Raw genomic sequence first — 27,246 nt, forward strand, 5'->3', positions numbered from 1 at the left:
AAAATGGTTTTGGTATAGCTTGGTTAATGATGTGGCTCTTAAGTTAATAAAAATATTCCTTTGCAACATAGACCATGGGTTCTCAATCTTCTTACTTTCGTTTAGTTTTGACGGCTATCCAAGCATAAATTTACCCGCATCGGGGCTTTTCAGATTAGATTTTTGCGCTTTTGTCTTGTAAGCTGTCTTTTCTTCCTTAATAGTCGATTTACACACATGACAGAAGAAATATACCACCGGTCGAGAACCCTTGACATCATAAACTATCTGTATCTATTTAACAACAGTTTTCAAACAGACAATTTTATCAGCAGTGGCCACCCAGACAGCAGAATCCGTTATTTTACATTGTCAAAGCAAATAAGACAGATTTTGCTGTCTGGGTAATCGCAAACTGATTTCTTATGAAATGTTTTATATTCTGTTGAATGACGTTTGATGTATAAACCATCTGTTTTAAAAATTAAAGTGCAAAATGTATTGACATTGGAAACTCGATTAACATGATAAAAACAACGTTAAACAAACGTTTATATTATTTTCGGGAACAGATCGGCGAACGGGCACTCCACGTTGCGTCGGCTTGGCACGTTATGACGTCATTGCCCTCTAAAACTGTGCCTCGTTGGCACGAAAACCTGCAAGTGGTGCCAATCGCATCATCACGTGACGAGCATCGCTTTGTGCCAAACACTGGGGTGAGAAGCGGCGGCACACAATTGTACCCTAAAAAAACATAAAAAAAGTTATTCCCAACAGGCTGCGTAGTCTAAACTTAGCCAACGTTTATTTCATTAAACCATTTATATGCACGAGCATAATTTATGTATTTTCACAACAAGTGATTTGGTAAATTTTGAGCCGAATTTAAATTGTTTTGCCACTTTGTCAAAAACTCATTCATTAAAAAAAAATGAAGAAGTGCCTTCGTGAATGAAGAAGCTTCACGATGAAGCGGCACTGGTTCGACTCTCGGGATGTGCGCTTGAGCATAACATGGACTGCTCTCCATTCAGTGGCACCTAATAGATGGAATAATTTCCCGGCAACAACACTTCGACAATCGGAAACTTCCAGGAATAACCTATCAAGGCTTTGTCAGTCCGAGGATGTAGGTTCAAAACCATAATACTCTCTTCATGAAGTTAACATAGCCTATGCAGCATTCATACTTGCGCAATTTCCAAGTGTTTCTGACCACACACCCTTTCCGAAACATGCTGTTCTGTGTATCCCATCAATGATCCAACCGCCGTTGCAGGCGAGCACGCACTCTGAGCCATATCTGTTGCTGTCAGCACTTGGCAAACCAAGGCCACATATAATGCGTCCGCCTGTGATTGGACCTTCTATTGCAGGGCAGAAAATTGCTGAAAAAAAAGGGGTGTAGTGGTGCAATCAGTTTTGCCGAGTGAATTGCAATATTTTACTTAGTTGAGCGCAAGCTGAAAACTTATGTTACAGAACTGTTTTTTCGAAATCTCCAGCTCGAAAAACTGATGAAATGGTAAAAGGAGAGTAATAAAACATATTGGATGAGTTGCAGAAAAGCACTCAGCCTACTGTAATTAGTGAACTAATGAAAAAACTGAAATTTTAAAACACTTCATGCTTTTTGTTTTCACACTCTTTGTAAATTTGACAAAAGTTAAAAAATCAGCTGAATTCAAACTCTCAACATAAGCTCGACCTCAACGGGTGGCGTACTGAACTTTCCACTTTCGTAAATTTTTTTCCGGTTCTATGGCCCTTCTGTGGCCTACATAAATTTTTCCGGAATTTAAAACCAAATAATCCCGGAATTAAATTATAATAACCTACTAATATCATTTTTAGCATCGTTGAACAACTTCTTTAGACTACCTTCACACACTGGTGGATCGGTATCGAATTCTCCAAAACCATCACCGTCCTTATCCTCAGAACAAACTGATGCCGAAGCTCCAACCAGCTGATATCTCAAGTCACAGAAGTAACGACAGCTGCTTCCATATTTATCACCGTCAGTACAAAACACAAAACCGTTTGCAGGGTTTCTTGGAGTAGGCTTGCAACGAAGAACTAAAGAAAAAAACAAGATCCCATTAATTTCAATACCGTAGGCCTAATAACTGATAAAAAATAGAGAGGCTATATGTTTTGCTGGCAAAAGAAGCAGAAAGTTTATTTTGATGGGCAAAAATCAGAAATGCAGACGAATGTAGGCCTACAGCATAGGCTACTACAGACTTGCAAACATACACCTAGGCTAAGTGAGAAATGATACAGCGCATCAGAAAGGAGATTGGTGGCAATGAAAGTTAGTTTACAACGTTAGGCTACTATGTGGCCTATAGTCTACTGCACGCTATTAAATAGGACAAGAGTTCCAATGTAGAATTTTGTATATTTTTGAAAAGTTAGGCTACGGTAATCGCTCATTTTAATATTTTAATGATGTTATTTTAATGGATTATCCAATGAAAAGTTGAAATTAGGCTACATGATGTTTTTTTCAATACACTCGCCCCTTGACGATTTGCAGTTTCAACAATCCCCTTTTTTTGTCGGATTCCAGTGTTACAATTAGAACTAATCTAATGACATTTTAAAGAAAAATCTAGCTTATAGGCCTAATTTTAAAATTTACCACCAAACTTGAGCGTTTTTTCTGTTCTAAGTTATTTGAAAACCATTTTTTAACTAATCTTGTAGACTAAAAGTCATCATTGATAGATTATACCAGTCGGCAGCCTCCACGGGAAAATATTTCTTATTAGGTAGCCTAATTTACATTTTGTTAATTTTTTTGCTAAACCGAGCTTTTATACAAAACCTTACTTTCACATGTTGGTTCTTCGGCACTCCACTTTCTATCGGACCTGCAATCTCTGTTTGGGGACCCAATCATCTTGTATCCATCCGCGCAAGCGTAACTGCATTCGCTTCTAAAACGAGCACCATCGGAACATTGGTGGGTTCCGTTAACAGGATCGGAACTTTCCGTTTCACACAAAACACCTGAAATCGTATAAGATTAGTTAAACAATCACACTATTAATACAAAAAGGTTCAATGCCAAGCAAAAAGGCCAAACAGAACAAATTAGGCTACATTTAAGTTATTACTTTCTAAAACCGCTACAGGCTGTAGCCTGTTTCACCTTAAATAAGGGATCCTTAGAACTTTAGAATAAAATCATACTAGTTTTATTTGAATAAGGACCTTCTGAATTTTGATGACTCCCTTTTTAGGGTGAAACAGGCTGTAGTGTAGAGGTTTTAGAAAGTAAGCTAATAATTATATTTGATGTAACAAGATTAGTTGTTGTTTAAAAGTAATGCATTCCAGTTTTGGAACAACTGCGCATGTTAGTCAATGTAGGCCTATACCCTTTACTGATTAAGCTATTTTTGTAAAATAAATTTTGCAATATTGTTAAACTTCTTTAATAAAAAACTTACTTTCGCAAACAGGCGGAAATTCTTGCACGCCTGCCCAACTTCCCGTTCCATCGAGAGCAGGATCAGTGCAGAGAGCAAAATCAGAGCCAACCAGCGCAAACCCTTCCGAACAGTCAAACACACATTTGCTTCCATAGACAAGACCATCGGTGCAACGAACCCCACCGTTTTCTGGCGACGCTTGCGGCTCACATTTGATTTCTAAAATGCATTCGGGTTAAACTCTTTTCGCATTAGTCCGGGAGCGGGGATGGTTGACCCTGCATTGTTGTATTAAGTTTTTTTTACTGTTGATTTTGGTAGCCAAGGGTCTCTATTTTCAGAAACTGCTTGATGACATGTTGTCACCTTTGGGCAACTTGAGAAATTCAAGATGGCGTCCAAGATGGCCGCCATTACCTATAAATGACCATAGCTCCCTATCCATTCACCTTAGGAAGGTGATTTTTGTCTCTATACCTAGGTTGTAGGGGTCAAGCTATCCATTAGAACTAAGTATTACGTTAATATCGTATTACATACATAATGGTAATTTCCAAGATGGCGTCCAAGATGGCCGCCATTACCTATAAATGACTGTAACTCCCTATCCATTCACCTTAGGAAGGTGATTTTTGTCTTTATACCTAGGTTGTAGGGGTCAAGCTATCCATTAGAACTAATTATTATCTTAATATCGTATTACATAATGGTAATTTCCAAGATGGCCGCCATTACCTAAAAATGGCCGTAACTCCCTATACATTCACCTTAGGAAGGTGATTTTTGTCTTTATACTTAAGTTGTAGGGCTAGGGGTCAAGCTATCCATAGAACGAAGTATTATCTTAATATCGTATTACATAATGGTAATTTCCAAGATGGCGTCCAAGATAGCCGCCATTTCCTATAAATGACCATAATTTCCTATCCATTCACCTTAGGAAGGTGATTTTTGTCTCTATACTTAGGTTGTAGGGGTCAAGCTATCCATTAGAACTAAGAATTATCTTAATATCGTATTACATACATAATGGTAATTTCCAAGATGGCGTTCAAGATGGCCGCCATTACCTATAAATGAGCATAGCATAACTCCCTGTAGCCTAAATCCCATGTAACTATAATATTGTAGTAGACGGACACTAATAATTCACTATTGTCTTTTTAGGTGCTGCCCGTCAGGGCCCGATTAACCATGAGGCACAGGCCTCAGGCCCCCTGGTTTTAGGGCCCCCCATTTTTTTTTACATTAGTACCGTATGCGTAGGTAGTGAAAGTTGTTGTGCTAGTGTGTCCACAGTTGTTATTTTTGAGTAACAATTTCAAATTGTGTAACGATTTTGCCGTAACAGTTGAGCACTCCTGCTCTGCATTGAAAGCGATTGCCAATAGGGGCCCCTAAACTTAGTTGTGCCTCGGGCCCCCATCAGCCTTAATCAAGCCCTGCTGCCCGTAGCCTATAATATAGTTTGACGATCACCAATAGTGAAACATGAATGGAGAACAGTGCTTTTTCGTGTCCAAATTTGGATGTGAGAATAAGGCTGAACCGTTGAAAGACACTGGTCCTGTCAGTATTCAAAACTTTATCAAGCATAGCAAAATCTATGGGGACAGGTATCATGAACTTCTTGAAGAAAAAGTTAGTGAAAATCCTGAATGCACAGTTAAATGTCACAGAAACTGTGCTTTAACATACACTTCAAGCCTCCAGGTTCAAACGAAGAAGCAGATAACGAAGAAGAAGAAGATAACGTCATTGTTCAACAGGTCTTGAGTGGTGCCTCGCAAAATGCAGAAAGCAAAATCACTGTCGTTGCCGATGACACTGACGTCTTTGTACTGTTGCCAGTGGCGCCGGCAGGGGGGGGGGCAGGCGGGGCAGCTGCCCCCCCAATGTTTTGGGCATCATCTTTTTAATTTTTTTTTTTTATTAATACTTATTAATATTATTTTTTTAATATTTGGATCCCAACCTCAAGTAAGTCAACTCAAGTTGCAAAGGGGGGAGGGGGGGGGGGGGGGTAAAAGCTCTTTCTTTAAAAAAAGTATGGAAAACCTTGATGACTAAATTGTACAGTAGATAAAAAGATTTTCTACAGAAGCAAAGATATATAGACTTTTTAAAGTTTTAACTAACGTCACATTGATGTAGAAAAATAACAACCTGTTAAATTTTTGATACCTCACACTCCCATGACTTCTTCCGCCCGCATTTTGGCATTGGTTGCTTGCAGTGATTATTTCACTTAAACAAAACGTTTTGTTTCAGCAGTTTTGAGTTGTTCAATTCTTAAGTTGTAAAGGAGACTCAATTTCTCCAATATTTATCATTTATGTTTCTTCTTTAATCTCAGCAGAGTATAAAACTTGTAAAAGTTTTTCATCCATACGACGTCATGAATGCAATTATATCTCAAATCAGCGTAATGACGTGACATCATCTAAACATTTTACCGAATAATAAATTAACAAATTCGGTCGTCAAAAGTGGTTTGGTGGTGGTAAATATTACGTAATGAAAAAAATGTGATAAGGTTGGAAGACATTACGTCATGTATTTTCAATACAAATTGAAGTTTAAAATTTATTCTTTTGTTCATAGTCGTAACTCGTAATCCACCTTCAAAGCGGTATTACAAAGAACAATTTTCGATAAGGGGGGCATCAAGAATAAGTCGACATGACTTTTAACCCTTAGAAGGTTGGGCTCCTGGAGTCTTGCTCAGTTTGGGGGGGGCTGTCGATTCTTCTTATGCTTTAGGAGTGATATCTCTGTTATTTTGGCACGGTTTCAAAATTTGGGATTCACTTTGTAAAATTATTCACTCTGAGCATATCCGAAAATTAAAACTATATGAATTTTAGCACTGCTCATATACGTTGTAATGTTGAGGTCACTTATGAGTGTAATTTGTAGCCTGAGTTTACACATTATTTTTTGGTAGAGTAATGAAGAACGTGCATTGTAATGTTGTGATTAATTTTTTTTTACATTATTTTACATACAGCCAATGCCCTTCACGCTGTGAAACAGTTAGGATTAACGAGACATGGGCCAAATTAATTACTTTCATCCAGCTGATGGGAAAATGTTTCACAATTAGAATATGAAATATTTCAGAGGATGTGCTGAGAAATACCTTATATCTTTCAATATATAACCTTTATTCGCTCAAAATTTCAGCTCAATAGAGGTGAATAAAAGTTAGGAAAAATCAAGAAATCTCGTAGTCGCAGCCTCAGTGGTTTTAGAGATACAACTGTTGATACAAAAAAGTTGAATTGACAACCCCCCAACCTTCAAAGGGTTTGCATTGAGTCAACAGATCTATGCCTTAAGGTTTACGTCAGCTCCGGAGATCAGTAAAATGTAAGGTTGTCATCTTCGGTGCACCAAGACCATTGATTGATTGGTTTAGTGAGGATTCGTAGTCCCATTGCTTTCATTTTGAGTGATCATACTGATTTTCAATTTATTCCTACAAGACGTTACGTAATGAAAAAATATATAACTAAGGTTGGAAGACATTACGTCATGTCTTTTTAATTCAAAATGAAGTGTTAAATTTATTCTTTTGTTCATAGTCGTAACTCGTAATCCTCCTTCAAAGCGGTATTACAAAGAACAATTTTCGATAAGGGGGGGCATCAAGAATATGTCGACATGACTTTTAAGGTTTACGTCAGCCCCCGAGATCAGTAAAATATAAGATTCTCATTATCGTGACTGTAAGCCGCGGAAACTTTTTTCTCTAAAAAACATATTCCCGGGAAGCTAAACATTTTTTCCAGCCGTGGTAGAAAACAAGAGAAATTAAATAATATACCACTGTCTAACTGTCTTGCACCAGTGGCGTAGCCAAGGGAGGGGGGTTCGGGGGTTTCAACCTTTTAAATTGAATTTACGGATGTTAATACATTGTTTACAAGAAAAGCTTTAGCCTATGATGTAATTTCTCGTCAAACTGTGCAAGGATGCAAGCCATCTGAAACTGCTGAGATCGCATGTTCGATCTAGATTAACATCTAAACAGCTATTCGTTATACAAAACTTGAATATATCAGAAATAGCCTAAAGTAACTTCATTGTCTCAAAGCTTTTTGTTTGACACTCATCAAGATGTATGACCTCTATGACGTTACATTTTCTAAACTTTGGGTTGACTTCAGAGCATAAAAGTTAGTGACTTACCGGAATAAGATCGCTTTTTGAATCAACCAAGGAGAAAATTGATAAATAATAAAACTGTAATAATCTCGCAAAAAAAGCAATCAACCTATGTCTCTAAAACAAAGTTTGCCTAATTTTAAACGAAACTGCATTAAAAGAGCGAGTTTTGCCAATACCAAACATTCAAATATCTCAGTCTGGAATTAGCAACAAGAAAACACAGAGACTTAGCTTTATTTCCGAAAAATGCCGAAGAAAACATGATCTTATTCTTTTGCTATGCCACCGGACAGCACCATTTTACAGAAATATTCATACCCACAATTTTGTTGAAAATGCTCTCAGAATGCACCAAACTGAAAGTAATTTTTCAAAATTTTCTGGGGGAGGCCCCCCAGACCCCCCGCCGCTAAGTGTCGCCTTCGGCAAACACGCCATCGGGCTGCGCCCGCCGGTTGTCAACACCCCCCTTTCAAATTTTTTGACTACGCTACTGTCTTGCACTGTCAATATTTTGCCCCCCCATTGTTGAAGGTCTGGCGGCGCCACTGACTGTTGCTGCATTATCATCACACGGCAAATCTCAAGAATGTTGTATTGATGGAGTCCCCAATCAAAGGAAGCGCGGTGCTTGATATAGGAAAAAAAACTGTAGGCTACAGAAGCATTGTCAGGTAGTCAAATGACTACTCACGGCACATGCACTTTCTGGCTGTGACATCGTCGCCTCCTATTTCAAAATTGGAAAGGCTACTGCATTCATAACACTTCGATAGATCAAACGAAATATGGTTGGGTAAAGGATGACCAAAACAAGTCCCTTCAACCAGTCACCCTACCTGATGAAGTCGAACTAGCCCCAGAGATGGTATACGACGTCTAATAAAATATGGATGCCACAGTACTACTCCATGCAGTTCACGTGCTTGTAGTTGCAACTCTGATAACATGAAATACACAATATTTTGCGCCTGCTATAATCGGGTTGCTATAACCTGACAGCATAGAATAGTATGTAAGATAATTTAGTGCTACTACGGCCATGAATTTCACACAAATTGCGGTGGGATGGCGCAACGTTGTTGGCTTTCCAATTATGCAAACCTGGTTCGACTCCCGGCTTCAGCTGGTTGTTGAAAAACACCGCTCACCTCTACCCAGGGTGTAATAAATTGGGTGGGCGTAGTTGCTGAAGTAAAGGCGGCCGAGAGAAAGGAACTGGCCACCCTACTCTCCTTAGTGCCGAAGGCTTAGTACAATGAGAACCTTATCTTCTCATACCCGACACTTGAATCAAGTATGGGACCCCCCTTTACCTTTTACGGCCATCTTGGAAATTACCATTATGTATGTAATACGATATTAAGATAATACTTAGTTCTAATGGATAGCTTGACCCCTACAACCTAGGTATAGACAAAAATCACCTTCCTATGGTGAATGGATAGGAAGTTATGGTCATTTATAGGTAATGGCGGCCATCTTGGACGCCATTTTGGAAATTACCATTATGTATGTAATACGATACTAAGATAATACTTCGTTCTATGGATAGCTTGACCCCTACAACCTAGGTATAGAGACAAAAATCACCTTCCTAAGGTGAATGGATAGGAAGTTATGGTCATCTATAGGTAATGGCGGCCATCTTGGACGCCATCTTGGAAATTACCATTATGTATGTAATACGATATTAAGATAATACTTCGTTCTATGGATAGCTTGACCCCTACAACCTAAGTTTAGAGACAAAAATCACCTTTCTATGGTGAATGGATAGGGAGTTATGGTCATTTATAGGTAATGGCGGCCATCTTGGACGCCATTTTGGAAATTACCATTATGTATGTAATACGATACTAAGATAATACTTCGTTCTATGGATAGCTTGACCCCTACAACCTAAGTTTAGAGACAAAAATCACCTTCCTAAGGTGAATGGATAGGGAGTTATGGTCATTTATAGGTAATGGCGGCCATCTTGGACGCCATCTTGGAAATTACCATTATATATGTAATACGATATTAAGATAATACTTAGTTCTAATGGATAGCTTGACCCCTACAACCTAGGTATAGACAAAAATCACCTTCCTAAGGTGAATGAATAGGAAGTTATGGTCATCTATAGGTAATGGCGGCCATCTTGGACGCCATCTTGGAAATTACCATTATGTATGTAATACGATATTAAGATAATACTTCGTTCTATGGATAGCTTGACCCCTACAACCTAGGTTTAGAGACAAAAATCACCTTTCTATGGTGAATGGATAGGGAGTTATGGTCATTTATAGGTAATGGCGGCCATCTTGGACGCCATCTTGGAAATTACCATTATGTAATACGATATTAACGTAATACTTAGTTCTAATGGATAGCTTGACCCCTACAACCTAGGTATAGAGACAAAAATCACCTTCCTAAGGTGAATGGATAGGGAGTTATGGTCGTTTAAAAGTAATGGCGGCCATCTTGGACGCCATCTTGAATTTCTCAAATTGCCCAAAGGTGACAACATGTCATCAAGCAGTTTCTGAAAATAGAGATCCTTGGCTACCAAAACCAACAGTAAAAAAAACTTAATACCGCAATGCAAGGTTAAGGGAAAAAATGGCGTTTGGCTCCCAGACTACATGACTTTGTGGTTTGGCCTATCGCACTTTGGCAGTCATTTTAATTTAATCGGTTTAGTTCTGGTTTTCTCCATTAGTTTTTATGCTAGACTGCTCTATTTTTCTTCTCTACAGTTCAGATAAAATGTTAACAGTCGTAATAAATAATCTCTATCAGTCTTTGTAAATAAACAAATGGCAGAATGAAGCAATTTTGGATGCGGATTACGCAGTGAACAACGCACACCAAGCTTCAAGAACGGCTCTTCAATCAGATTTTGTGGACGTAATCGTTTATAGGCAACGCTAGCCATTACAACTTCACAGCAAGTAAATCTACCCAATTTTACGTTACATCAACGTATAAAGCAACTGATTTGCTGATTAAGTATAGCGCGAGACGTTGCTTATAGTTGCCAACTTACCAGCACAGTAGCCGAGTGGTTTTGCCTTCGGCTCTGGTGCTGGTATGTGAGATCGATTCCAGGTCGGGTCAAATCGAAGACTTTAAAAACGGTACCGATTATGTTCTTTCTTGCATAACGTAGTGAGAATAAGTCGGGTAATAATGTGATGACATCGTAAAACCAGACATAAATTAAAAATGACCCCTGTCGCTAAAATACCTTAGCTGTTGTGGAGCGACAATAAATGAAACCTCATCATTATTATTATTAGTGTTGTCAACTACAGTGACCAAGTCTGCATGAACTTACGATTACAAATAGCAGGTTCATCGCTCCATTCTCCAATGCCATCTTGGTTCTCATCTTGACATTTTGCTATGTCATTTCCGCTCAAAGTATAACCACTAGCGCAAGAAAAGTGACATTCCGAATCGATGTTGGACGAGTCATTGCAGCTTATGCTTCCATTTACCGGATTGATCAACTCAGGAGAGCAGGTGATCTCTAAAACCATGCAATCAAGCAAAACATAGTCTAAGCTTCATAAGCTCTTTACTTTCTTTTTCCACTTGCCGAAGATTTAGTCGTAACTTAAGCCTATTAGCTAATTTCGAATCAGAATTTGGTTATCTGTCATGCACTTTAGCTTTCATGATTTAGTAAATTTGCCCCTTTGATAAACGAAACTGATTTCTTAATACTAATTGTTGCGGTAGATTCAAAAATCTGCCTTAACTATGAGTTATAGCATGCTCTGTGTCGTGGGCTATACTTGGGTAAGAGGCTGCCTAAATTGTCGTATTAAGATTTATAACGACCAAAGTGGAAATATCCCTTTTGTGTGAACCTTTGTTAGTTTTTGCTGAGTAGATTAGCTTTGCCATCTACTATCTTTCGGCAGTGGCAAGGAACCCAAGCTATAGATCCTATAGTGTCAGTGGCATGCAGCCTGTGTGTTATTTCTTTTAATGCAATCAATGCAGATTACTCGCCCTGGTTGGAGCCCAAGCATGTATGCAATTTACGATCTGATCTGTTACCTATTGCATCATGACAAATACATCACAATGCGGCAGAAGGTGCAACTGCTTATTTATACTGATTGAACACAAAACTATAACAACTCTTGCTACAAAACTCTTACTCTGACACACTGGGTTGGGTTGCGACCATTCTCCGGCACCATTTCCATCGTCATCGATGCATTGTGAGGTACGACTACCATTCAGCCAGTAGCCGTGAAGACAGGCAAAAGAGCACAAACTTCCATAGAAGTTTGATTGAGTGCACAGCGCATTTCCATTGGCAGGAGTAGAAAATAATTCGCATTCGATTTCTACAATGATAAGAAGAAAACTAAACTTGCAAGAATCGAAGAGGGAATTTATGCACAAGATTTGGCTGGTAGCCTATTATACAAATCATGTAGCCTGTTGTACTTTGAGAAATTTGACTTACGGATGCATAAAGGTAAATTTCCAACCCATTCTCCAACTGAACTGTTGCCAGCATCAGTGCAAACAACATCACCATCAATTTGTGGATGGAATCCTTTGGAACATTTGATGTCGATTTGAGTCCCAACTTTCAAGATTGAATCGGTTTCTATATATTCACCGTTTTCTGGATCCGACAGTGCGTTACATTCGATTACTGAAAAAGTTTCACCCCTTAATTGAAAAATTTGTTAAATCTAAATTATCCCAAGACGAAATAGTTCGACCACAATGACAATTTAGCGCAGAAGTGTGAAACGAAACGAATGATTGTAAAAAGCAACACTTCTACTTTTTCAGCCATGCGCTGCCTAAGTGCCTACGTGATGTAACAGGGGAAGAATAAAAAGCTTCAACATGAACAAAGGGGTAAATACGCCAGAAAGGTTGGGAACTACTGGTCTACGTAGAGGCCCTCTGTGCAGGAGTGGCGTATGCGAAAGCAGCACTATTTATAAACTTTTTTTGAAATTGTATAAAACAAAATTTTTATAGGCTACTTTGAGCCACATTTTACTTACGGATGCAGGAAGGCAAATTTCCGATCCATTCTCCAACTGAACTGTTGCCAGCATCAGAGCAAACAACATCACCATCCATTTGTGGATGGAAGCCTTCCGAACATTTGATGTCGATTTGGGTCCCAATTTTCAATATTAAATCGGTTTCTATATATTCACCGTTTTCTGGCTCTGACAATTCGTTGCATTCGATCACTATAGAAATTGTAGGCTACTGTGTAAATGATTTTGAGCGTTGCCGTATTAGCCTACTATTTGTAGAAGTGTGAACTAGCACAACATTATTCACCAACTAATCTAACCAAGCCTTTTAACTGGAGAAGTCGTCGCATACTTGCTCATACAGTACAGCCACTTTATATGGCAAAGATCTGGCCAGATCCGTACCCGATCTGGTAAGGATCTGGACCAGACAAAGTAGTTGTCTGGAAAAAAAACTAACTAAATTAAAGAGGAACTATGATGTTATGTTTTTAACGACCATAACAGGCTACTTTTTGAAACATTCCTCATATGCCTAGTTTCGTTAGTTTGTAAACTTGTTTTTTTTAGCTGCTTGCATTAGAAACAATTTTAGGACAACGGCAGCTAAGCTATATGCTTTGCTTTCAACATAAAGACTTCTGTGAGGTTTAGCAAAGAAAACGCAAAGTGTCTTACAAGTACAAGTGGGAGGCAACTCTATCCACTCCCCAATTCCATCTTGATCTCCACAACGGCGTTGGCCAATTCCGTTCATAAAGTATCTAGGGTTGCACGAGTATACTGCAAGTGTCCCCCACTCTGGTAGACGTGGAGCCACAACATTACCGTTTTCAGGAGCTTCTAACGATTCCAGACATATAATTCCTATAACAATTACACAAATTTGTCAAAAGTTTAATTTCATAAAGTCACTCGCTACTTCAACAGATAAGTTATCTCAACCATTTTTACTATGTCAAATGAATGTGTGTAAATCACCTCTTGTTGCTGATTGGCAGTTAATTGGGACATTAATAGCTCAGGGATAGCTTTAACGGCCCTTTTAAATTTATTTTAATTTGCAGGTGTCATGAAAATAATCTTCTGAAGCAGCAAAACCTTGAAGTAGTGACAACCTCGTATAGGGTATTTTTTAAAAAGGCTTCCTTAGAAAAACACAGCCTGTTACTTTGAAAACTTTATGAAAACCTTGTCAATAACCAGTGATATTTTTGTCATATGCTTGCTTACGTTCACAAGTTGGAAGAGAAGCGTTCCACGCTCCTACGCCATCGTTGTTGGCATCAACACATGATAAAACTGGCTCTCCAGTTAGGACGTATCCTGCGTCGCAACCGCTTTTCAAAGCTGAACCAAATTCAACGGAATCGGTTGAAACAAATAATCCATTTTCCGGAGGATTTAAGTTCGGACAAGTGATCACTGAAAAACCAAGACATAGTAACCTTCCGTTGACCAAAATTCTTACTTTAACTTACTATTTAAATCAAAGCTTGAATTGTATAGTTATGTGGCTTGTGTTTCTACATTTAACTTTATCAAAGCCCAAAAATGTACTCACGGCTGCAGGAAGGAAGACTTCCTATCCATGCTCCTTCTCCATCACCATCTTGATCTCCACATTTCAGGGATTTGCTTCCAATAAGAAAATATTTAGTGTCACAATCAAAGTTGATTTGCGACCCATAAACCAGATTTGGTGGCAAAGATGCAATTTTTCCGTTTTGCGGAGCCACAAGTGGTTGGCAGGTTATTTCTAAAAAAAAATACTGGTACTAAATTTTTGGTGTGGAAATACATTTATTTTCAAAGTGAACACTGAGTACATCTTAAAAAACGTTTCATTCTAGTAATCGGGGTGCTTGTAAAGGAGTTGAGCCAATTGCGTATGCCCAATTACCGAATTTTATGGTATGGATTTTCCGAATGTCATATCAGGTGTAAGTCATTCCTTTTAATTTTTAAACTTATATTTTTATTTATGGTGAACATGGGGTACATTGGGGTAGTTCCAGTAAGTTCAATATATTTTATTTTCTATAGTATTTTTGGTTCAACCGCGATTGAAATTTAAATCGTATTTCATGCTGTTTCTTTGAGCACTCTGGTAAGCTAGTTCATGGCCAGTTGTGTTCTGATGAGCGCTTGCTTAGGCTACACATAGTTGGCTGAGTGGTAGCGTATTTAGTAGAAGTTCGTACTTTTTATTGCTGTGCGGTTATGTTCTGTCGGTCAGCGCATTCTGATACAGTATTACACATCCTCTCGCTATAAGCGATAGTATAAGGTAAGGTAAGTATAATGTAAATATAAGGTAAGCATGAGGTAAGCGTAAAGTAAACGCAGAGGTGTTTGTAGTTCAATGCTTTTATTTATATCCATGTTTGTTATTTCACTAGGTCGTTATTTTTCTCTTATAATCAAAAGATGTTTACATTGTAACATTGATTATGCCATAAGCGTTCCACGCAATATGGATTTTTAAAAATCTATTCTTATTGTACATACGCCTGCATATCGGCAATGCTCCGTTCCACTCCCCAAACCCATCGCCATTCGTATCAAAACATTGCAAGATACTTCGACCCATGCGGAAGTATCCTTCATCACATTCAATAGAAATCACAGACCCAAAGACAAGCTGTGGTGGGATTGTCAGTTGACTGTTCTCCGGAGCGTCCAAGGGAGGACACAAAATTACTGTAACAATGGGCTACGATAAATTTTAGCTCAAACTCAGAGCAAGCTGCTGTAGATACCACTGTTTTGAAATGTTACCGTAAGAGAATTGATCCATCTTTGATGTAATTTTGAAATATAATTAAATCGCTACTGTCATAATTTAGATTTATCAATTTTGGAACTAAATCGCTAATAATGTTATCTCAATCCTATGCAAGTTTAAATTCAATAACCGGTGTATTTAATTATGAACACTCACCCAATGAAGGTACTGCTGTAGGCTAAGTATCCAGCCAGTACAAAATAGATAGCCTAGCCTAATTCAGTTGAAAGAAAATTGCGTTTAATCTGTGTAGAATTTGTTCTCTGTGCATTCATTACGTGAATTTCATTACATTGCATTTTTATTGAAAACAACCAAATCACGAAAAGAAGCGTTTGTTATCTCCGTTAATCAACCGTCAAACGGTACTCACATCTGCATGTGGGCAAAGCGCCATTCCATTCCCCTACTCCATCATTGTCCGTGTCAAAGCATTGAATATTACTTCGGCCAACCAAGAAATAACCGTCAAAGCATTTGGTTGTGACAACAGAACCAAACACAAACTCAGTCGGAGGATCTACAAATTCTCCTTTATCGGGTGGGTCTAACTTGGGACAAACGATCACTAAAATGGTAAAAAAAAGAGAATTGTTGCAACTGTCATGTGAGCATGGGGTCATGCATTTATTTTACTAAATAGGCCTATGTAGAAAACAAAAACGGATTTTTCAATTTTATTTCTGCAGAGCAAACAGCTAATAGCTTGCTTGTGCTGTTCAGTTACACTGCCCAAAAAAACAACAACTTGTTTTAAAGTGTCAAAAGATTGTTTGATGCTTTCTGGGTAATTTTGTGCTGCTGAGTCCAAAAATGATTGTTGATTATAGCAACAAAAATACAGACAATTTCAAATACGGAGAAATAACAAACTGAGTGTGTGTCAGTATCTTTTTGAATGTCAAACAAACTTAGCCGGAAGAGTTGCTGATGAAACGCCACACAAGCTTCAGCAAACAATGAGTTGAAACAATAAATTTACGATTTTGCAATAAGTTATACAATGAATTTTTCGTCCTTTGGTATTTATTAACCCACCAAAAGTAAGGTAGTTTTTAAAAATGAATGTTCCCAGTATGGTTGTCATTACTATCAATGCCATTTGCCACAGCAATACAAGAAAAGTTTCAATGTTTTTACTAAACATACAAAAAACCCGTTAACTATCTTTTTCACTTACATCTGCATGTTGGTAGCTTTCCGTTCCATTCCCCAAGCCCATCGTTATTGCTATCAACGCATTGAATCGTATTTTCTCCATCAAGAAAATACCCATCAAAGCATTGAGTGACTACTACTGACCCGTAATTTGTCTGGTTGACACGACTTTGGAATTCACCGTTGTCTGGGGGTGCCAGTGGCAAGCAGGTAATTTCTGAAAAAAAAAGCTTGAACGATTCCGCGGCAAAAACGAAACGAGATACCAGCACGAAAGTTTCCGATCGAAGATATTACAGTTATTCAAACGTGTCCATTGACTGGCTTGAATTTATCACAGACTTGATAAAATGGACCTTTCAGTATGAGTCGTTGTATGTTCAAACAATTTGACTATTTTCTTCTCGGAACACACCTGCTTAAACTCTTTATCTCATAAAACAATATCAAAGGGGTGAAAACACTTGATGTTTGTATGGGAAAGAACGTCCGAGGAGGCTAGGATGATGTTAAAATAAAACAACAAAAACAATTTGATGTAAACTATAATGAAAACAAAGCTAGTTCTATTTACTACATTTGTTTATCACAATAAACTGAATTTGTACGTTTTGCTAAAATCTTTAATGAAAGAAAAAAATCAATCTGTACCACCACCCACAAGATAACCGTTAAATAACACGTACGTCTGCAGTTCGGTAGATTTCCATTCCATTCCCCAACCCCGTCGTTGTCAAAATCGAAGCACTGGATGTTGCTTCGGCCGACAAGAAAATAACCTTCATCGCAGGCAATGGAAGCAACCGATGCAAAGACAGGTACGTTGGGAAGCGTCAATTTCATGTTGACGGGTTCATCCAAAACTGGACATGTTATTACTGAAACAAATAAAAGTCGCTAGATTTTGTGTCCTGTAGAGGGGGTTAGAAAAAATTCTAATTATTAGGCTAGACAGTTTTCAAACAAACTAAAAATTAGAAACAAGTTTACGCCAATAAGTGTATTCTCACAGCAGTAAATACACAGGTTAATAACAAATACAATCGTTAAATCACAGGAGACAAGTGAAGTTTCATTCTTTCAATAATACACAATTATGGCACAGCGTGAAGCGATTTTAATCTAATGTGAATCACAAGCTACAAGAGACATCAATTCTTTTGAAACACGGGTTTTCTATCTCCATGACTCGAACCTATCATTTAAGTTGTGCAACATGCAATATAATAAGCACATATCTGCAAAAATAAATTTTTATCGGCAGTATCTTAATCTGAAATTTAAGTTTATCACATTATATGAACTTACTATCTGCAAAGAAATTGCAGAGCTGAAGAAAGTTTGTCAGGGTAAGTCAAAAAGCGTTGATAGTATAATGCACAAGGGGTTTAGTCGGTGTCGTTTGTAACTATGTTTATCTTAAGTGTTGTTCGACTGCCTAAGTCAGGGCTACTCAACTGGCGGACCACGATCCGAATCCGGACCTTCTGGGTGTTGAAGGTGGACCTCGGGCTTCTGGAAGAATAACCTCATTGCCACATTTTAAAGCCTCTTTAAACAGATTTCCATTAGGGAAAAGCATTTTTTTTGATTATCCAAGGGGCTGGGGGCTTCGCCCCCAGACTCCTAACGCTTTGCCGTCTTCTCTGATGTGCGATCCACACAGCTACACTACCTGAAAAGTGCTTCGGTGCCCGTAGGCTACTGGTTGTTTAATTTTCGTAGTTGCATATGGAATATTCACCAGACCGCAAAAATATTCAACTTGTGAAAATGGACCTTTGCTAACATTAGTTCAGTAGCCCTGGCCTAAGTGAAGTTTATTATGCATGTTGTACTCTTCACTATTGCTGTGCGTGTATTGATTCAACACTTTTAATTCAAAACTATCTCAACTGTAAAAGGCTAAATACTAAATATTAATGTGTAATATCTTATATGTACGGCAAAGAGTTTGTTTTTTATAGTAGAACTAAAGTTTAAGCTTGATTAATATTATAATAATATAAATATTTTCTACAACGCTCTTCCAAACAAAATATTTTGTTTTACTTTACTTACGATACGTAATTTTATTTCTTTGCAATGTCACAAAAAATATCACAAGCAGAAATATTAAATCAGTGTCTTTCTAGTGACATTAAACAAGCAAATAGATGATGATAATAGACAAGTGAATAAACAAAAATCAAAGAAAACATGGTTCCCTCTCTTGCCACGAAGAAAATAATTTCAAAGCTGTAATATTTTATTTGATTTGATTTGAGACCCTTGATTTGAGACCCTATTTTATGCTATAATCAAAGGTGAGTTTTTGAGGTGTGGGTTTAGTGAAGCACGAAGTGTCAGTTTGAAAAAAACTAAAACTACTTTTGACTTTCTCACGCAGTCCCTAAACGTTTTAATTGTACAACAGGTTTGTGACAAAGGCGCATTGAGTGATTTCGTCTAACTAAACATAAATCATACAAGTTTATCTACGCCGTATCTTAAACAATATAAACATTAAAACAAAAAAGCATACAGCCAAAAAAAGTTGTTTAACTTTGGAAAAAAGGTTTCTAATTTTTTGTGTTTACCGTGTAGTATATCAACGATACAACTGTGTTTGCTTTGGTTCGCCATTTCGTCGACATCTTTTATTTTAATATTTTGGCTGGTTGATAGAAAGCTACTTATTTCCTCAAGCCTCGGGCAATGACACATTAGGCATAGCCTATGTTAAAATATGCCTTCATGCCTTCTGACCCACATAGCAATATCCGTTATTTTTGCATTTACATTACATATCTGTTGATGTAAAAGTTATGGATTTTGCTGTCTGGGGAACTATTAGAAGCTGTCTTGTAGCAAATATGCGATTTCCATCAGTAACTTCATTATTGCCGTTCATTTACAGAACTCTACATATAGCAATACAGAGAATTTTGTGAAGAAAATTAGCGATTAAAATCTCTGGATTGACAAACAAGAATAAAGTTGTTTTGACAAACATTTTTAGAGTAAGTTGTCTAAAAATTCAGGCGTAAAGTTAAATGAGTTGTGTAACATATGTGTGTAGGTGCAAAGCATAAGGCTACGATAAAACATTGTTCTTCACGCAACACGAAAGAACACTTTCCAAATACTTGCGTCACTCAAGCAAAATATGATGCAATTGCTAATCAACTCCTCCAGAAGCAACACTTGGATATAGCAGAATATCGAAACTAACCTGACGTGCTTTGTCATTTTGTTTAATTATATGGTTGTTTAGCAAATAGGCTACTTATGATATAAGGCAAGCTGAACACGAACGCCGATGAACAGGCAAGCCTTAAAACGAATTCATTTTACATTGGTTCAACTTCTTCAGAACATAGATCAACGTAACAACAATGTATTTGTCTTTTTCGGAAGTGGCTAGCTCTAGAAAAATTCTAATAACTTATAAAAAAAAATTCTATCTCCAAACTTACAATTGCAAACAGCCAAAGTTCCATTCCACTCCCCCACTCCATCATTATCGATATCAGAGCAACGCAGATGGTTGTCTCCTACTAGAAAGTATCCCGGAAAACATCCCATGTCAATGACAGATCCAAAAATCATCAGAGAAGGAGGATCAATAAATTCTCCTTTCTCCGGAACGCTCAAACTTTGGCAGGTAATGACTAAAAAAAAAATTAAATTTTAACTTGCCCATTCTTCCAATTTCCTACTTTTTTCACAAAAAAAAAATTGCAGACAAAACTCGATAATTTTCCAAAAAAAAGTTTCAGTTTCTAAATTTTATATTTCACAAACATTGAATTTATTACCAAGCCGTTAGATGCTAACTTACCATCACATGATGGTTGTCCTGAACTCCATTCGCCATTTCCATCATTGTTTCTGTCCACGCATTCCAGAGATGATCTTCCTTTCATTCTAAATCCTTCATCACAACTGAAAGTGATCTTGGAAGACAAAGTGTAAGAGGACGGCGCCACCATCTTTCCATTAGCTGGTGAAGCAATATTTTTTGGACAGGTGATTTCTAGAAGAAAAACAAAGATGATTTAATTTCTCAAAGAATGCAATTTTGATAAATTTAGTTTTGGATAAATCCAACGTGTTGAAGTAAATTAAACTTAGATTTCAACAATATTTTTCTACCATATCACTTTCCAACATTGCCTGATAGAAAACAATCTACTGCACCTTGACATGTTGGAGTTGGTGCACTCCACCTCTTGGATAATCCGCAAAAGATTGTTTTTCTTCCTCGCAAAGCAAAGTTCTTTCGACACGAAAAGCGACACCTGGACCTGTAAGAATTGCTTTTGGAGCATCTCATTGTACCGTTGCCCGGGGAGACTTGACGGGTGTTGCATTTTATCACTGCAAGTTTAAGGCAAAGCTTAGGATTGTTGAGAACGAGAAAATGTAGCCAGTGTATTTTTATCGCAAGTTAAACACATTTGTTCTGTGGCTTCTGACTCACTATTTTAAAAGTCTGAAGTAAAGTTAAGTAGGCCAACGTGAAAAAATAAATACAGTCAGATATTATGAATAGGACGTTCAATAGTCAGGATGACCCACTATCCGATAGGAATCGGGAAAAATAAATACCTTGCGATAGATTTCACCTTATCAATGTCGGTAATCTATCGGCAAGCCTCGCCAGACCAAAGTATTTAATGAAAAGAAACATGTTGCATTGATGAAGTTTATCGTCATTTAAGTGAAATAACAAAAACAACAAAAGGAAGCAGTTGTTACAAAAAGATGTTTCTTGTTTGTAACCGTAATCCAAATCTACTCCACTGCTTGCACCAGATTTGAACTCGGTCTGTGAGAATCAAACTCAGCAGCTTGCGCCACAAAATCAATATTTCATGATTTTCGTATCATCACATGGATTAGCAGAAAGCAAATGCAAGCAAGAATAAACTAGCAGTGATTGTAGATTTGTAAAAGAGACATCACTATGTTGTTAAATACCGACTAAAAAGTAGTTAGTCTATTATACATTCTGCTTTATGAAATTTTAAAGCGTTTTAGAGATTTTTTCAGTGCATCACACATCAATAATAATAATATGCACTCTTCCAATATCATATTTTATTGGTTGGTCATTTCTTTCTACATCGGTCTTACAAACATGCTAAAAATCTTTATTTTTCAAAAGACTTTAGCGGAACAAGGTCCCATAACATACAAACAAGGTTTCAAACAATGTCTATTTCAAAGTAGAATTTGAAACAGATACCCATTGCTGCTTTCCACCAACATCCACAGCTTTGAGGTGCACGAGTAGGCTACGCAGCAAGTTGTGGCATCTTACCTCCCGTTAACGCCAATACTTGTGTCAAAAAGGATTTTAAGTATATTTTACTTCCAGCTTTTTTTGAGTGGAATTCTAAGGCTCGTCTTTTCAACCTACGTTCGCAACTTTGGGCTGTCCTCGTCCACGTTCCAGAGGCAGGGATGCATTGTCGAGTCGCGTTCCCTCTCAATTTGTAACCAACTCTGCAGCGTGTGTTGCAAGTCGAGCCAGGTTGCTGTCCTTTTGTGCAACTTACAATTCCGTTTCGTGGCACAGGTGCTGGTTTAGCACAGGCGGTTTCTGAAGACAAGCGGAATAAATTTAAATACAATTGGATTGTTTTCTTTTGACCGATTAAACAATCAGCTTTGAAAACGAATACATGCCACTTAGCCAATGGTAAAAGAAAAAAAGATTAGGCATAGGTCTCTATCATTGTTTCTTGCGTTACTCAGGTGCGGGCAGGGGCGGATCCACCAAGTAGCCTTAGAGTGGCGATTTCAACAAAACAGAACGATGTCAAGATCTGCATTAATCTCACTTAGCAAATTCTCCGTGAATAAAGTTACTTTTCTGTGTTTTACGGGGGGGGGGGTCGATTGCCCCAATCACGATCCGATAAGGAGATCGGCCCTGAATGGGTGTGGGTAATCAGTTTTTATAGACAAAAGTACCAAAATTTATGCAGCGCATAATTAAAAGACTTAAAACTCGTTTATAATCAGTTAGTTACAATAAAAATCTTAAAGGTATTTACCATTTAGACAAGGAAGTTCTTTGTCATTGCACAAATCTCCCGTACAACAGCACCTGCAAACGCTGTTGGTGCTATGCGAAGGTGTGCATTGAGATGGATACCAAGCTGCTTGCGAGTTCTGAATGAAATTACTCTCGCAGGCAGCCTTTTGCTTACACCGCTTCGATATCCACTTTTGATCTCCACTTGAGCGCACCTCGTTTTGACAAGAATTCTAAAATGGGATTTTTATACTTTAGCTAACGCAAGTGTGTGTGATCATAAATGGAGTAAAATAGTTTACGAATGAAGAAATAAATAAGAAGTTGTCTAGAGTCTGTTTTTTTTTTGACAATACAACGATCTTTTTCTTTTTACGCCTTGATGGTTGAAAGCAGATCTATGCTGTTCCGGGTCTGAGTAATACAAAGACATTTTTTCACAATTCTTTCTCGATTTTTTCTTTGATTCGACCATTGAAGCATGCAAAGTAATCGCAAAGAAAATCGTCAGATGTCACTTCATATCTGGATCTTATCTAGACAACTTAACACATGATAGTTATGATGAAGACCTTAAAATCCTTTGAAAGGTCACAACTTCAAAATGAAATCATCACAGCGACCATGAAATACCATGTCACAACACGCGAATCCCTGCAATTTTTCTCATTCTTGGAGGCTGTTTTCCTCAAAGCCGACAAAATACAGTAATAAACAACTGTAAATAAGGGTATGTGCTACATCAAAGCAGAAATCATTCATGATCTACAAGCAATTACGTGAGATTTATGACCCATTGCGATCACTGCACCTGTTCCTTGCAAAGCTTCAACGTTTCGTATATCATTACATTGAACATTGAACGTGATTTTCTTCTTATGATATCTTATGATAAGTCACCCTTTGTATTTACTAAGGTTCATGCGACACCTTCTTTCAAACAGCTTTAGCCTACTAGTTTTATTTAAAAAATTTCCTGTAAACCTGTGATTAATTTAAAAACTGTGATAAATGCTTGAGATTCTTTTTTGTAAACGACCAACCCCCAAAGAAATTCATCTACTCTCATCAGTATAGGCTTCATGAAGGAAAAAACACTCCATTTTTAGAAATTTTTTGCGGACTTATTTCAAAATTTTCTTGTTGTAATGTTATTGGTTTTGATATATTTTATCATAAGTTTTATGTTGGTAATTTTCCTTTAAATATCTATTTTTTTAATATAACTTATCAGAAGAAACTGATACCCTTGTGGTTTCTTTGCATGCCTGAGGTAATCAAGTTATCTCTTTCAACTGGACTGAAACAAAGACAGTTAGATAGGTATAAATGATCAGTTTAGTTAAGAACCCAAGTGTGTAGGCCTATCTATTTGTATTGAGAAAACTTTTAAATTGAAGCAAAACGACTTAGGCCACTAAGAATAAAATTGTAAGCGGGGGCTAAATTACTTGTCCAAACCCTTAAAATTAATGTAGGCTAAGTCCAAAGTGGGCCAGAAGATAAAATTTTCTGAAAGAATAAAATTGTAAAAATTGTATCGGTCAAGACAAGTTGACGATCTTCCATGCAGCCAACACAAGTCTGTTTTAAATGTTTTGGTTTAGTATTCTAAAAAAAACCAGATAATTATATTTTGTGCAAGGAGTCCAAAGGAGTGACCTGCTTAAGGTCACTATAGCAAGATCAGTTTCTCAATTGCGTTTTACTTTATGCCGGAGGAGTTTATCACCGTGAGTGCATGTGTGCATTCTTGCAAAGAAACTGCAAATCTGATGAAAAAGGGGCGGAATTAAAATGTGAATTCCGATTCCAATCTAACCCGTTCTTTTTCAAATTTTTATCGAACCAGCTTTACGGAAATCTACAGTAAGCCACACTCACCGCTCCGTACGGACATTCCCTTTTCCCCCTCGCATTGCATTCTTCATTAGATGCAGCATGTTCGCATACATAGCAACGTTGTCTAGTAGGCCTCAGCAAAGACCGATCTAGGAAAAAGATCCAAAAAAAGCTCTTTAAATAGTGGAATAGAGTAGATAAGAAGAAAAAAACAAGAATAGAAAAATGCTATCTGCTGCTGATCATCACTAAATTTGAAATATTCTATGTTTTAGAGTTAGACCACATTGTGTGTGACCGTGCATAGAATACACGTTTTTTTACCATTTATACTATTTGCTTTTGAAAATTGAAATTCTTTATTTCCTAAAAACAAGATTTTGTTTGCGCATTCTTTTATTACTGCATTTGATTATTATTAACATTAACAAGCGAACATCCATTTAAAAAAACTGTTTTAATGGTGAGTGAAATATCAAGGTTTTTGACAAGTTTTAAATTCACATAACTCATCTACAGTACAAACAACATAAACATAGCAACAACAAAAAAGCAAGAAAACTTAAAAACGCCTAGGTTTACTCATGCTCTACCTGGGTAGTATTTGCACATAAAAGGGATTCTGGTGGTGCACGGGAACCCGATCCATTTGAAATTGCGATATCTGGACACGGACACGCAAGTCTTTCCTCCTCGTCTCGGTTTGTTTCCGTTTAACCAGTTGTAATAATCAACATCAGTCCCATCAACGTTAATAAAGTCAGTATTTGTATTGAGCTTGTACACACCTAAAAACATAAACCTGTCACTTTGTCTATAGATCGCAACGAAGTTTACTGTTAGGCATTTTTAAACACATTTTTAATGAAGATACAACGTGGGAGTAAGTAATACTAACTAAATAATATACTGTGAGACTTCTACGGTATTCCTTTTTACATTGAAATTTCTAAAGCAAGATATTGTAAAAAATTAATATTAGTCTTTTTTGCCATAATTCCAAAGGAGAAGCTTTCCACGACGTTGGGTATCATATATAAACAATCAGTTTAAGACAAAAAACAATGAACAAAAGATAAGATCCATAACTTTAACGTTTAAACACGAAAAGCCAGAAATAATAGCATCTTGGACTTCTTGACCAACTGTAGACTTCGCATAATTTTTCCATTAACTTACCAAACATTAGATTATTACTGATAATAAGATCAACCACTTAAAAAGAAAAGTAGAAGTCAATATCATGTATAAGCGTTTGTATAAAATTTAAAGAGATTTACATGGTTTAGAAAAACAAGACAAAACAAAACATGCTTGGGAAATACCAATGAAAATATATTACTTGGAGAAAGAAAATAAGACCATACATAACTAAAACAAGATTAACAAACAGATCTACCTAAAAATAATGTTCTGACTCTGAAGGTCCACATCAAAGCTCGAACCAGTTTCATTTCATTATTTGAATGAACCGATGCAAGATGAGCTCCCTCTTCTGCACATGTGTCTCTTGCTTCCTTCCATGCTGCAGGACCCCGGAATAATTTGTGACAAGAGAAAGTTTCTTTGAAGAAAATGTAACCACGTGGGCATTTTCTTTGTGCTGAAAAATGACAAATTAACTTATGATTGATATAATAAGTTCAATTGGATTGTTTACAACATTTTTTGATAACCGTACCCAGTGAGGTTGTTTTAACGAGCGTAAGCAATTTCGTTTTTTCGAAGTAAGGACAAATAGTGACAAGCAAGGATGTAAGAACTAGAGACAGAAGCTATTGAAAGTCCCAGAAAAAAATCTCAAATCTTTAAAATTATGACAAATATTTTCCAGGCTCTGAACAATGGTATAGCGTTTGGTGTACATTGAGACAAAGGCCTAAAATATAAAGTTATATTTAAATTGTTTAATATAAACATTATTGAATATAATCAACTCAAAAAAGTTAGTTGCGAACAAACCTGTTTATTTCATTATTGATACCCTAGTGAAGAGTTGGGGAATATTGGCAACAGTTGGAATTAAACGGTTAATGGAGTATCAAAAAGGATCGTGATGACAGGCCAGATAGAGGACAAATGAAGAAAAAGCATCTGATTTCTATTTTGAAAAGTAAAGATATTCAAGACTGCCGAAATTACAAAATATCAAGTTGACGACATTTACTCTGAAATTGTAGAAGAGAATAATTGATGTAAAGGTCGACAACAAGTTATAAAAGAAAAAAATTATCTTTTCATTTGGTTGCCAAACAGAGCACATACGACTCTTTTCATCATCTAGAAATCATAAGCATGTTAAACTTACCAATAATTGAAGAGATCATCAAAGTCAATACAAAAATTATATATTTTAACATGATTGTCACTTAGACAGGGCTTGTGACGACTTTCTAAAACAAAGTGACATCATGTAAGCATGAAATAATTAATAAGCACTAAAATCACTCTCAAGGTTTCTTTGATTTAAAACAGCAGTTTGGAACACGATAACATTTTGAAGACTTTTCTATGTTTTGGTTTTGTTCAACCCACTTGTTGAGTTGGTTTCACGATCCGTCATTCGGTCTGTTATCTAACTTTGTTTCTAAATGATTTGACGTTACAAATGTGACGCTGTAAGTGAACACATATTAAACTTGACGATATAAAGACTATTCTACCATCAGCCTATATTTTAAAAAATCAACTTTGCTATTCTATTCAAGGTGTTTTTGCCACAAATCCATATAAACGTAACTTCGATAAAAGATGTGAAAACCCTTGCATAAAAATCGCATAATTGTGGCCACTGGGCATTGTGGTCAGTTT

The 27,246-nt window shown here is 37.1% G+C and overlaps 1 protein-coding gene across 1 annotated transcript; it reads right to left on the minus strand.

Moving 5' to 3' along the window:
* Positions 1–19: 19 nt before the first annotated feature.
* LOC145786176 (sushi, von Willebrand factor type A, EGF and pentraxin domain-containing protein 1-like) lies at positions 20–26,998 on the minus strand. The gene is made up of 25 exons (XM_082597821.1): positions 26,971–26,998; positions 25,835–26,038; positions 25,029–25,223; positions 24,478–24,584; positions 22,613–22,826; positions 21,973–22,155; positions 20,748–20,927; positions 20,389–20,583; positions 20,024–20,218; positions 17,252–17,443; positions 16,588–16,782; positions 15,781–15,975; positions 15,131–15,322; positions 14,184–14,378; positions 13,853–14,044; positions 13,298–13,486; positions 12,638–12,832; positions 12,079–12,273; positions 11,765–11,956; positions 10,930–11,124; positions 3,444–3,644; positions 2,821–3,000; positions 1,864–2,061; positions 1,173–1,370; positions 20–726 (listed from the first exon to the last, which is right to left on the minus strand). The coding sequence occupies exons 1-25, from the start codon at positions 26,996–26,998 to the stop codon at positions 536–538; spliced, it is 4,596 nt and encodes a 1,531-aa protein (XP_082453947.1). The 3' UTR covers positions 20–535.
* Positions 26,999–27,246: the final 248 nt, after the last annotated feature.

The sequence above is a fragment of the Aplidium turbinatum genome, chromosome 17, assembly GCF_918807975.1.
Source record: "Aplidium turbinatum chromosome 17, kaAplTurb1.1, whole genome shotgun sequence".
Classification (NCBI taxonomy): Eukaryota; Metazoa; Chordata; class Ascidiacea; order Aplousobranchia; family Polyclinidae; genus Aplidium; species Aplidium turbinatum.

Coding starts and splice junctions, on each gene's coding strand:
- LOC145786176 (XM_082597821.1), bottom strand. CDS start 26,998: ATGACGGATCGTGAAACCAACTCAACAA. Junction 13,487..13,852: donor TTCTCTTCCAACTTGTGAAC/GTAAGCAAGCAT, acceptor TAATTGTTATAG/GAATTATATGTCTGGAATCG. Junction 11,125..11,764: donor ACCCAACCCAGTGTGTCAGA/GTAAGAGTTTTG, acceptor GCATGGTTTTAG/AGATCACCTGCTCTCCTGAG.